This window comes from Mustelus asterias, chromosome 19 (genome assembly GCF_964213995.1).
Source record: "Mustelus asterias chromosome 19, sMusAst1.hap1.1, whole genome shotgun sequence".
In the NCBI taxonomy this organism is placed as follows: Eukaryota; Metazoa; Chordata; class Chondrichthyes; order Carcharhiniformes; family Triakidae; genus Mustelus; species Mustelus asterias.
Window position 1 is genome coordinate 26,928,464 of NC_135819.1, and position 13,122 is coordinate 26,941,585.

At 47.4% G+C, this 13,122-nt stretch overlaps 1 protein-coding gene across 1 annotated transcript in view; it reads right to left on the minus strand.

Annotated features, from left to right (window-relative positions):
• LOC144507660 (dynein axonemal heavy chain 3-like) overlaps nucleotides 1–12,116 on the minus strand; it is a 459,789-nt gene extending 447,673 nt beyond the window's left edge. The window contains exon 1 of the mRNA XM_078234817.1: nucleotides 11,919–12,116. Within this exon, the coding sequence (XP_078090943.1) occupies nucleotides 11,919–12,014 (96 nt within the window). The 5' untranslated portion in view covers nucleotides 12,015–12,116. The remainder of the gene's footprint in view (nucleotides 1–11,918) is intronic.
• Nucleotides 12,117–13,122: the final 1,006 nt, after the last annotated feature.

The window sequence follows — 13,122 nt, forward strand, 5'->3', positions numbered from 1 at the left end:
TGCAGCTCGATGATTACAATCAGAACTGTTTCTTGAGGAACGGTAAGTTTAGTGCTGGTTGGTTGGGATGTAATTAATGATCTTGTGTTGTCACTATTCTGATTAGCATAGACAGGAATTCCCTGGGTACAGATTTGATCAGACACAATTCTGGAATTTTCACATTAACCCAGAAGATGCTGAGAAGCTTCACTGTGGATGGGAACATGATGAGATCAAGTTGATCTTCACTTACGTAAATGAAGAATTAATCTGAGAACACACACACTACACAATCGCCCAGTGCTAATGCTCCACACAACTTCAACATGAATCCTGACAAATTCAGATGAGGTGCGAGTTACAGAAGGACATAAGAAATGGGGGAAGCAGTCGGCCATTTGGCCCATTCAGCTTCTCTGCTATCCTGGAAGATTATAGACAATCTGATCATATCTTAACTTTCTCAGCCCATAACCCCCCACAGACAGGAAATTATAGGCCGGTTAGACTGACTTAGTTCATTGGCAAGATTTTAGAGTCCATTATTAAAGATGAGATCGCAGAGTACTTGGAAGTGCATGATAAAGTAGGACTGAGTCAGCACGGCCTTGTCAAGGGGAGGTCATGTCTGACAAATCTGTTAGAGTTCTTTGAGGAGATAACAAGGAAGTTAGATAAAGGAGAACCAGTGGACGTGATTTATTTAGATTCCCAGAAGGCCTTTGACAAGGTGCCGCATCGGAGACTGTTAAATAAGTTAAATGCCCATGATGTTAAGGGTAAGATCCTGGTATGGATAGAAGATTGGCTGACTGGCGGAAGGCAGAGAGTGGGGATAAAGGGGTCTTTCTCAGGATTGCAGCTGGTGACTAGTGGTGTGCCTCAGGGGTCAGTGCTGGGACCACAACTTTTCACAATATACATTAACGATTTGGAAGATGGAACTGAAGGCACTGTTGCTAAGTTTGCAGATGATACAAAGATATGTAGAGGGACAGGTAGTATTGAGGAAGCAGGGGGGCTGCAGAAGGACTTGGACAGGTTAGGAGAGTGGACAAGGAAGTGGCAGATGGAATACAATGTGGAAAAGTGTGAGGTTCTGCACTTTGGAAGGAGGAATGGAGGCATAGACTATTTTCTAAATGGAAAAATGCTTAGGAAATCAGAAACACAGAGGGACTTGGGAGTCATGGTTCAAGATTCTCTTAAGGTTAACGTGCAGGTTCAGTCGGCAGTTAGGAAGGCAAATGCAATGTTAGCATTCATGTCGAGAGGGCTAGAATACAAGAGCAGGGATGTACTTCTGAGACTGTATAAGGCTCTGGTCAGACCCCATTTGGAGTATTGTGAGCAGTTTTGGGCCCCGTATCTAAGGAAGGATGTGCTGGCCTTGGAAAGGGTCCTGAGGAGGTTCACAAGAATGATCCCTGGAATGAAAAGCTTGTCGTATGGGGAACAGTTGAGGACTCTGGGTCTGTACTCGTTGGAGTTTAGAAGGACGAGGGGGGGATCTTATTGAAACTCACAGGATACTGCGAGGCCTGGATAGAGTGGACGTGGACAGGATGTTTCCACTAGTAGGAAAAACTAGAACCAGAGGGCACAACCTCAGGCTAAAGGGACGATCCTTTAAAACAGAGATGAGGAGGAATTGCTTCAGCCAGAGAGTGGTGAATCTGTGCAACTCTTTCCCGCAGAAGGCTGTGGAGGCCAGGTCATTGAGTGTCTTTAAGACAGAGATAGATAGATTCTTGGTTAATAAGGGGATTAGGGGTTATGGGGAAAAGGCAGGGGAATGAGGATGAGAAAAATATCAGCCATGATTGAATGGCGGAGCAGACTCGATGGGCCGAGTGGTCTAATTCTGCTCCTATGTCTTATGGTCTCCTGTAGATCAACAATCTCTCGAACTCAGCCTGGAATATATTCAATGACTCAACCTCCACTGCTCCACATGGAGAATCCCAAAATTAACCATCCTCAGAGAGTCAAATTTTCTCCTCATCCCCATCCTAAATGGGATACCTTTTACTTTTAAACTCTGCCTCGTTTGAGATTCCCCAATGAAGCGAAACATCCTCACAGCATCCACCAACCAAGAGCCTTCACAGTTTTATACATTTCCATAAGATCACCTCTCATTCTTCTAAATTCCAATGAATATTGGCCCAACCTGCTTAACCTCTCATAAAACAAATCCCTTCATCCCAGGAATCAATCCAGTGAATCTAAACTGCTTTCAATATATCCCTTCTTAAGATGACCGAAACTACACAGCACTATTGTTTGGTTTCACCAGTGTAGAGTTGTAGCAAGACTTCCCTACTTTTATGGCCCTTCCCCTTGCAATAAAGGCCAATATTCAATTTTCCTCCCTAATTATTTGCTAACGCATGCTAACGTTTTGTGATTCGTGTACTCAGATCCTTCTGTGCCACAGCATCCTGCAGTCACTCTCCATTTCAATAATATTCTACTTTTCTATTTCTCACATCAAAGTGGATAGGGTTACATTTTGCCACATGAAACTCCATCTGCCAAACTTTTGCCCATCTAACCTATCTATATTCCTTTGCAAATTCAGATCCTCCTCCAAACTTGTTTTCTTACCTTTGTATCGTCAGTAAATTTGGCTATAATACATTCAATAGTTTATAATAGTTTATTTAGTTGATTTTGTCACAAGTAGGCTTACATTAACACTGAAATGAAGTTACTATGAAAATGCCCCAATCACAACTCTCCGGTGCTTGTTCAGATACACTGAGGGAGAATTTAGCACGGCCAATGCACCTAACCAGCACGTCTTTCGGACAGTGGAAGGAAACCGGAACACCCGGAGAAACCCACACAGACACGGTGAGAACGTGCAGACAGTGATTCAAACCGGGAATTGAACCCGGATTCATGGTGCTGTGAGGCAGCAATGCTAACCACCATGCCCCCCTTTTATCCAAGTCGTTATATGGATTGTAAATAGTTGATGGCCCAGTCGTACAGTGCTGGTTAGTTTGCCAACCTGATATAACCCATTTTTCCTGACTCTCTGTTCCTTGTTTGTTAGTCAATCCTCTATCCACATTAATATATTGCACCCAACACCATGAGGTCTTATCTTGCGCAATAATGCTACACGCGGCACCTTATTGAATGTCTTTTGGAAATCCAAATACATCAACAGGCTCTGCTTTAATCATTCTGCTTGTTACAACCTGAAAGAACTCTGAATAAATTTGTCAACCACAATTTTCCTTTTACGAAACAATGCTGACTCTGCCTGATTGTAAGACTATTTTCTAAATTTCCTGCTACTACTTCCAAAATATGGATTCTAGCATTTTCCCAATGACTGACTTTAAGCTAACTGGTCCAGAGTTCCCTCCTTTCTTGAATAGAGATATTATATTTGTGTTCTTTCAATCCGCTCGGACCTTTCCAGAAACCAGCAAAATTGCAACCAATGGATCTACTTTCTCTGCAGACACTTTTTTTTTAAAACACCCCAGGGTGTAAGCCATCAGGTTCAGGGGGTTTGGCAACCTTCAGTCCCATTCGGTTTCCCTGAACCCTTTCTGTAGCGATGATGATTTCACTCTCCCATTTGCCAGTTGATTTTTTACTATTCTTGGAATGCTTTTTGTGTCTTCCACTGTGACGACACATCCAAAATACTTGTTCAAAGTTTCTGCCATTCCTTGTTTTCCATTATTAATTCCCCAGTCTCATCCTCTCAGGGAGTGTGATAGCTCAAAGGATTGTTGACCAAGTTTAGTAACTAAACAAACTATCTACTGTAAAGCCAGGGCACTGCCTAGCCCTGTCCCCGACCACTCAAGGGCTCTTCCGCCCTCCCCCCCCCGCCGCCCCCCCGCCCGCCCTCACCCTCGAGCATGGACATCATGCCTGGTCTCTGTTTGTGGAGTGATTTGCATCGGGTTCCTGCCGTGCCCAAGGATCAGTGCAGCGCAGGCGCCATGCAAACTGACCCGACATGTTGAAATTATTATTTACATTGCTAATCTGCCTCATGCCCCCATTGGGTGTGAACCAGTTTACATCTGAGTGTGAGGGTTGGGAAAATCCCAAAGGAGGTTCTCCTCGATGCTAACTGTGCGATTTCCCTTACTCCGCCATTTTCCAGTCCAAGTGTGATCTGCTTATGAGTGCGGGAGGCGGGTGGAGAACTGCACTCCTCTCTGTGCTTATAATCTTATTAATTCACATTCTGTTCACTAACATTCTCACATCCAGTTTTAAATCCTTCTGTAGCCTCACCTCTGTCTGTTATTTCCTCCGGCCTACATCACTCCGACTACTACAGCCTGCAAGTGATGACCTTTTGTGCATCTCCATTTTCATCGCTCCATCAGTGGTGTGTGAACAAGCCTTAAACTTTAGAATTCCTCCTCTCCATCTTTCCCTCTCTCCCCTTTAGGTACACCTTTGATTAGCTGTCTTAATATCTCCTTGTGTACCCTCCCAATCTGCCCCTCCTGGGGGATACCCTCCCAATCTGCCCCTCCTGGGGGATACCCTCCCAATCTGCCCCTCCTGGGGGATACCCTCCCAATCTGCCCCTCCTGGGGGATACCCTCCCAATCTGCCCCTCCTGGGGGATACCCTCCCAATCTGCCCCTCCCGGGGGATACCCTCCCAATCTGCCCCTCCCGGGGGATACCCTCCCAATCTGTCCCTCCCGGGGGATACCCTCCCAATTTGCCCCTCCTGGGGGATACCTCCCAATCTGTCCCTCCTGGGGGATACCTCCCAATCTGTCCCTCCCGGGGGATACCCTCCCAATCTGCCCCTCCTGGGGGATACCTCCCAATCTGTCCCTCCTGGGGGATACCTCCCAATCTGTCCCTCCCGGGGGATACCCTCCCAATCTGCCCCTTCCGGAGGGGCAACACACTGCCAGGCAGAGCGATTCCTGCCCTCTAGATCTGTGCCAAGCTGCTCTGTCTGGACAGCACTGTGTTGCTGCACCCACATACCCTCCTGTCCAACAGGCTGATGCAGACAAGGGATCAATGTGGAAAGAGAGCTGTGCAAGGGTGAGGGGTCACCATGGGCAGCAGAGGGGCAAGGAGGTGGATGAAGAAGATGAACATTGGAAGGCAGAGAGAAGACCAAGGGGAGGAAGCTGGGCCCTGGCAAAGCTGCATGAAAAGCTCAGACACAAGGGGGGCAGAGGGATTCACATCGATTACTGGGAGGAGATGGATGAAGATGTGGTGGGTAGAGGTCCAAGTGGGGCCTGGGCACCTCGCAGGTGATGGGATTGGGGGGGAAGGCGACTGAATCAAGGAACAGACTTCCTCTTGAGGCTGCTGCCTTTTCCCTCAGTGTTGTTGACATTCTGCATGATCTGGTGAAAGCAGGCGGGCTGGAGAGGGTGATGGGAGTGTGCTGGACTGGTGTTTAAATATGGCGCCCAGACCTTCAAACCCACGCACTGATGGCGGCCAGTCCAATCAGCTGCCAGCCTGCCAGAACTCGCCTGTGAATAATTACTGAGGTTCCAAGTGCTGAATCTGGCACGGGGTCCCGTCACTCTGGGCAACGGGAAAGGTCAGTAAGAAGTCTCACAACACCAGGTTAAAGTCCAACAGGTTTATTTGGTAGCAGAAGCCACAAGCTTTCGGAGCGCTGCTCCTTCGTCAGGTAAGTGGGAGTTGTGTTCACAAACAGGGCATATAAAAACACAAGCTCAATTTACAAAATAATGGTTAGAATGCGAGTCTTTACAGGTAATCAAGTCTTAAAGATACAGACAATGTGAGTGGAGAGAGCGTTAAGCACAGGTTAAAGAGATGTGTATTGTCTCCAGCCAGGACAGTTAGTGAGATTTTGCAAGCCCAGGCAAGTCGTGGGGGTTACAGATAGTGTGACATAAATCCAACATCCCGGTTCAGGCCGTCCTCATGTGTGCGGAACTTGGCTCTCAGTTTCTGCTCAGCGATTCTGCGTTGTCGTGTGTCGTGAAGGCCGCCTTGGAGAACACTTACCCGGAGATCAGAGGCTGAATGCCTGTGACTGCTGATGTGTTCCCCAACAGGAAGAGAACACTCTTGCCTGGTGATTGTCGAGCGGTGTTCATTCATCCGTTGTCATAACATCTGCATGGCCTCCCCAATGTACCATGTCTCGGGACATCCTTTCCTGCAGCATATCAGGTCGACAACGTTGGCCGAGTTGCAAGAGTAGGTACCGTGTACCTGGTAGATGGAGTTCTCACGTGAGACGATGGCATCTGTGTCGATGATCCGGCACATCTTGCAGAGGTTGCTGTGGCAGGGTTGTGTGGTGTCATGGTCACTGTTCTCCTGAAGGCTGGGTAGTTTGCTGCGGACAATGGTCTGTTTGAGGTTGTGCGGTTGTTTGAAGGCAAGAAGTGGGGGTGTGGGGATGGCCTTGGCGAGATGTTCGTCTTCATCGATGACATGTTGAAGGCTCCAGAGAAGATGTCGTAGCTTCTCCGCTCCGGGGATGTACTGGATGACGAAGGGTACTCTGTCTGCCATGTCCCATGTTTGTCTTCTGAGGAGGTCGGTGCAGTTTTTCGCTGTGGTGCGTCTGAACTGTTGATCGATGAGTCGAGCGCCATATCCTGTTCTTATGAGGGCATCTTTCAGCGTCTGGAGGTGTCTGTTGCGATCCTCCTCATCTGAGCAGATCCTGTGTATACGGAGGGCTTGTCCGTAGGGGATGGCTTCTTTAACGTGTTTAGGGTGGAAGCTGGAGAAGTGGAGCATCGTGAGGTTATCCGTGGGCTTGCGGTACAGTGAGGTGCTGAGGTGACTGTCCTTGATGGAGATGCGTGTGTCCAAGAATGCAACCGATTCCGGAGAGTAGTCCATGGTGAGTCTGATGGTGGGATGGAACTTGTCATCATATAGTTGTTTCAGTGATTGTTCACCAGGAGTCCAAAGGAAGAAAATGTCATCGATGTATCTAGTGTATAGCATCGGTTGAAGGTCCTGTGCGGTGAAGAAGTCTTGTTCGAACATGTGCATGAAGATGTTGGCATATTGAGGTGCGAATTTTGTCCCCATGGCTGTTCCGTGTGTCTGGATGAAGAACTGGTTGTTGAATGTGAAGACATTGTGGTCCAGGATGAAGCGGATGAGTTGTAGAATTGCATCTGGAGACTGGCAGTTGTCGGTGTTGAGTACTGAAGCCGTTGCAGCAATGCCATTGCCGTGGGGGATACTGGTGTAGAGTGCACATTCAGTCTGAAAATGGAGAATTCTGCCCCATTTCATGATCACATTGCTGTCTGGAGGAGTTTGCAGTGTGTGAACTGGCTCCTGTATTTGCTACCTTACAACAGTGACTACATTCAATAAAGTACTTGCGAGAGCCATGACAGGCGCTATTAAATACATCACCTTCCTTTCTTGCCTTTTTTAAATGTGTTTTCAGCTAACTAACAAAATAAGATCGTGACCAAACCCCTTTTCAGTACCTACCTTCCTCCAGCCTTACAAAGACACACTCCACCACCCAGGTCAGAGTGACACACTCTGGTCAAATAAAAATAAAAGGGGTTCTTCACCAGAGTGGAGGGGTCGGGGTTAGGGTCATTAGACCTTGACATTGGGGTGAGAGTGTCTTTTGTAGATCTATGTGTCCCACCCCAACTGACATCTCACCCTGCCAGTCACTCACAGGGCAGAGCTCCCCAACATGAGGCATCAACCACTTGCCAAACCCAACACAGATACAGGAGAAACCCCTGCCCAGGAAGAAGAAACCCGGGACCGAATGCATCCTGGGAAGGCCTGACTTGGGGTCAAAGAGCAAATTACTGACTAACCCTGTCTTTCAGCCAACTTTGTACCCATACTGCCAAAGTCCCAATTCCTTTTGACTTCATCTTTGTTGACAATGTCTGCTCCAAGTCCATGTACATCACAGCAACCATGATACCCTCATCAACCCTCTCTGTTACCTCCTCGTAAATTGGTTAAATATGATTTGCCTTTAAAGAATCCATGCTGGTTTGCTTTAACTATTCCACATTTGTCCAGTTAACTGTTAATGTTGCCTCACATTACAGCATCCCTATCACTGACGTTAATCTGACTGGCTTCTGCTTATTGGGTTTATTCTGACACTCTTTTGTTCAACAAGTCATAGAGTCATAGAGGTTTACAGCATGGAAACAGGCCCTTCGGCCCAACTTGCCCATGCCGCCCCTTTTTTTTTAAACCACTAAGCTAGTCCCAATTGCCTACATTTGGCCCATATCCCTCTATACCCATCTTATCCATTTAACTGTCTAAATGTTTTTTAAAAGACAAAATTGTACCCGCCTCTACTACTACCTCTGGCAGCTTGTTCCAGACACTCACCACCCTCTGTGTGAAAAAATTGCCCCTCTGGACTCTTTCGTATCTCTCCCCTCTCACCCTGAACTTATGCCCTCTAGTTTTAAACTCCCTGATCTTTGGGAAAAGATGTTGACTACCTAACTGATCTATGCCCCTCATCATTTTGTAGACCTCTATAAGCTCACTCCTAAGCCTCCTACGCTCCAGGGAAAAAAAGTCCCAGTGTATCCAGCCTCTCCTTATAACTCAAACTATCAAATCCCAGTAGCATCCTAGTAAATCTTTTCTGCACTCTTTCTAGTTTAATAATATCCTTTCTATAATAGGGTGACCAGAATTGCACACAGTATTCCAAGTGTGGCCTTACCAATGTCTTGTACAACTTTAACAAGACGTCCCAACTCCTGTATTCAATGTTCTGGCCAATGTAATCAAGCATGCCGAATGCCTTCTTCACCACTCTGTCCACCTGTGACTCCACTTTCAAGGAGCTATGAACCTGTACCCTGGATCTCTTTGTTCTGTAACTCTCCCCAATGCCCTACCATTAACTGAGTAAGTCCTGCCCTGGTTCAATGTACCAAAATACATCATCTCGCATTTATCTAAATTAAACTCCATCTGCCATTCATCAGCCCGCTGGCCCAATTGATCAAGATCCCGTTGCAATCCTAGATAACCTTCTTTACTGTCCACCGTGCCACCAATCTTGGTGTCATCTGCAAACTTACTAACCATCTCTCCTAAATTCTGAAGTGTGTAACATTTGCAATTCTCCAGTCCGCTGGCACCTCCCCTGATTGAAGGAGGACTGGAAACTTATGGGCAGTGTCTCCACAATTTCCACTCTCACTTCCCTCAGTACCCTCACATGCATTTAATTTGATCTTGGTGACCTCTCCCCTTTAAGTACAGCGAGTACTGGGCGGCACGGTAGCACAGTGGGTTAGCACTGCTGCTTCACAGCTCCAGGGACCTGGGTTCGATTCCCGGCTTGGGTCACTGTCTGTGTGGAGTTTGCACATTCTCCTCGTGTCTGCATGGGTTTCCTCCGGGTGCTCCGGTTTCCTCCCACAGTCCAAAGATGTGCGGGTTAGGTCGATTGGCCATGCTAAAATTGCCCCTTAGTGTCCTGAGATGTGTAGGTTAGAGGGATTAACGGGTAAAATAAGTAGGGATATGGGGGTAGGGCCTGGGTGGGATTGTGGTCGGTGCAGACTCGATGGGCCGAATGGCCTCTTTCTGCACTGTAGGGTTTCTATGATTCTATGAGTCTTCTTAAAACCTCTTTCATCAATTTCTAACCTGTCTAGTGTCCCAACTACCTCCTCTTTCACTTGGACATTGGCAACATCTTCTTCCCCAGTGAGGACTCAAGCCAAATTTGGAGCCCTTACAAACAGTCTGGCTGAGACCTAAATCCTGGATTCCTGCCCCATTCCTGTTTCTGGCAGTTTTTGCTGGTATGGGTCACTCACAATAGTGCTGCCTATGCCAGCTCCATTGTTCAAATCCTGCTACATGTGGGTGCTGTATGGATTGTGTTTACAGGTGATAGTTTTCACTCACCCACTACTGACTGACATCAGACACAAAGACCTGAAAATTGCAGCCCTGTTGTGCAGCTCTGTTCAGCAGCTCTGAGTCCAGTGGGCACCATCTGTCCCCCTCAGCCAGGTACAGACAAAGGGTACATGTCCCGAGTTGGTGTGATTCACAGGATCCCTCATGGAAAGTGGTTAATCACACCTTCCTCATACAGCAGCTATATGAATTGTTTTTAACTTGTTCCCTGACCTCCAGGGGCCTAGGCCTTGAACCTCTGCTGGAACCCACGAGCACCAGGTTGCATCACCTCTACTCCACCTCTAGGAGCGAGTCCTGTGTTCTCAGCCTCACCGCATCCACATACATATCCTGGGATGTGCAGAAACCACCAGCAACTCCCAACATCATTGCAGGGCCTACACAGGTAGGCTTATCAGTGTATCCCCATTGGAGTTGTGGCTGGAGTTAGAGGAAAATTGGAATAGGAGGAGACTATTTGTAATCACATTGCTGTTTGTGGGGGTTTGCTGTGCACAAATGAACTGCTGTGTTTCCGACATTGCAGCAGTTGCTGCACTCCAACAAGGACGGCATTGACTGTGAAGTGTCTGAGACATCGATCGGGTCATTGTGAAAAGTGTGACATAAGTGCGAATATTTTGCCATTTCAGCATCTTGAGCCTGTTTCACATTCTATGAGATCATGGCGAGGCCACAACTGGAGCATTGTGTGCAGTTCTGGTCACCATATTACAGGAAGGACCTCATTGCTCTGGAGAGAATGCAGAGAAGGTTTACTAGAAAGTTGCCAAGGCTGACAAAGTGTAGCTATGGGGAGAGATTGGATAGGTCCCTTGGAAGGAGAGATTGGATAGGTCCCTTGGAAGGAGAGATTGGATAGGTCCCTTGGAACAAAGGAGGCTGGGGGGTGACTTGAAAGAAGTGTACAAAATTAGAAGGGGAAGAGATAGAATGGACAGGATAAAACTGTTTCCCTTGGTGGAGAGTTCTAGAACCAGGGGACATAGATTCAAGGTAAGTGGCAGTAGGTATAGAGAGGACATGAGGAAGAACCTTTTTACGTAGAGGGAGGTGGGTGTCTGGAATTCGCTGCCTTAGTTGGTGGTGGAGGCAGAGACCTTGAATACTTTTTAAAAGTACCTGGATCTGCACCTTAAGCGCTGTGAGCGACAGGGCTATAGGCCGGGTGCAGGAAGCTGGGATTAGAAAGGCCACCTGGGTGTTATCAGGCTCGCATGGACAAGATGGGCTGAGTGGCCTCCTTCTGTGCTATAAGGTTCTATGGTTTTATGCCTGATCTGTATCTGACTGTGATTCACCCCTCATTGTTCCGTGACCCTTATATTTACCCAATGACGGCTCAGCAATCTCAGTTTGAAAATTTCCAATTGGTTATCAGCCTCAATATGGGGTGGCACGGTAGCACAGTGGTTAGCGCTGCTGCTTCACAGCTCCAGGGACCTGGGTTCGATTCCCGGCTTGGGTCACTGTCTCTGTGGAGTTTGCACATTCTCCTCGTGTCTGCGTGGGTTTCCTCCGGGTGCTCCGGTTTCCTCCCACAGTCCAAAGATGCGTGGGTTAGGTTGATTGGCCATGCTAAATTGACCCTAGTGTCCTGAGATGCGTAACTTAGAGGGATTAGCGGGTAAAATATGTAGGGATATGGGGGTAGGGCCTGGGTGGGATTGTGGTCAGTGCAGACTTGATGGGCCGAATGGCCTCTTACTGTACAGTAGGGATTCTATGAATAGCTTTTTGGGGAGGTTCAGATTTGCACCAAGTGTTTTGCCCCCACATGTTAACGGTTTGCCATGAGGTAGTCATTGTACATAACACCCACTGACCCCTTGAACACCTTAGTTACCACAACGCTCTCAACTAGGTTGCATAGAAACACCTTCCCCTTCCACAAATCTCCCCCCACCCCGATCCTTTCAGATTGTCCAAGTGTTCAGTCACTCTGACTCAATAATGGCTTTACGATCACCAGTCTCCTCAATGTCTGGTTTCCACAATAATCGAGCCACTTACCTGATTGAATGTGGAGCAGTCAAGCAGCAGCAGGTTCAGTGGAACACGCACCGGGAGAGAGGCAAGTTCCACCGCCAATCTGTGCAGTTTCTCCATTTCCCCTCTGTAACTGTTCAGGTTCAACTCTTTGCTGGTAAGAGCTTCAATCTTGCTGTCAGCATCCCGGGACAACAGGTACTTGTACGGTTCATATACTGAGCTGTACCTGTTAGAAGCCAAAAGGAACTTTAAGAATCAGGAATAGTCATTCATTTTTCTCATTTAACCTCACGACAAAAATTTATCTTATATTTCGACACAAATTCTTTCTCACTGAGGTGCTACAAAGCTAAAAACAGCATCCAACAACAACTTATATTTCTCTAGTACCCTTTAATGTAATGAAACATCCCTCCTTGCTTCACAGAACAAAACAAGGAACAACACCAGGTCACATCGAGTCATAGAGGTTTACAGCATGGAAACATGCTCTTCGGCCCAACTTGTCCATGCCGCCCAGTAATATCTCTCACGCGGAAAGATATTTTCTCACATGGCCCAAAACTTATTCAAAGAGATCACTTTTAAGGAGTGCGTTGATGGAGAGGCCGAGAGTTTAGAAAGGACATTCCTAAATTTAGGGCCCAGTCAGCTGGAAGGCCAGTTGTGGAGCGATTCTAATCAGAGAGGCTGAAGAGACCAGATCTGAAGAAGAGCAGATATCTCAGGGGGTTGTGGGGCTGGAGGAGATTATGGAGAATCATAGAATCATAGAAACCCTACAGTACAGAAAGAGGCCATTCGGCCCATCGAGTCTGCACCGACCTCAAACCACCCAGAACAAACAAAGAACAAAGAACAATACAGCACAGGAACAGGCCCTTCGGCCCTCCAAGCCCGCGCCGCTCCCTGGTCCAAACTAGACCATTCTTTTGTATCCCTCCATTCCCACTCCGTTCATATGGCTGTCTAGATGAGTCTTAAATGTTCCCAGTGTGTCCGCCTCCACCACCTTGCCTGGCAGCGCATTCCAGGCCCCCACCACCCTCTGTGTAAAATATGTCCGTCTGATATCTGTGTTAAACCTCCCCCACTTCACCTTGAACCTATGACCCCTCGTGAACGTCACCACCGACCCGGGGAAAAGCTTCCCACCGTTCACCCTATCTATGCCTTTCATAATTTTATACACCTCTATTAAGTCTCCCCTCATCCTCCATCTTTC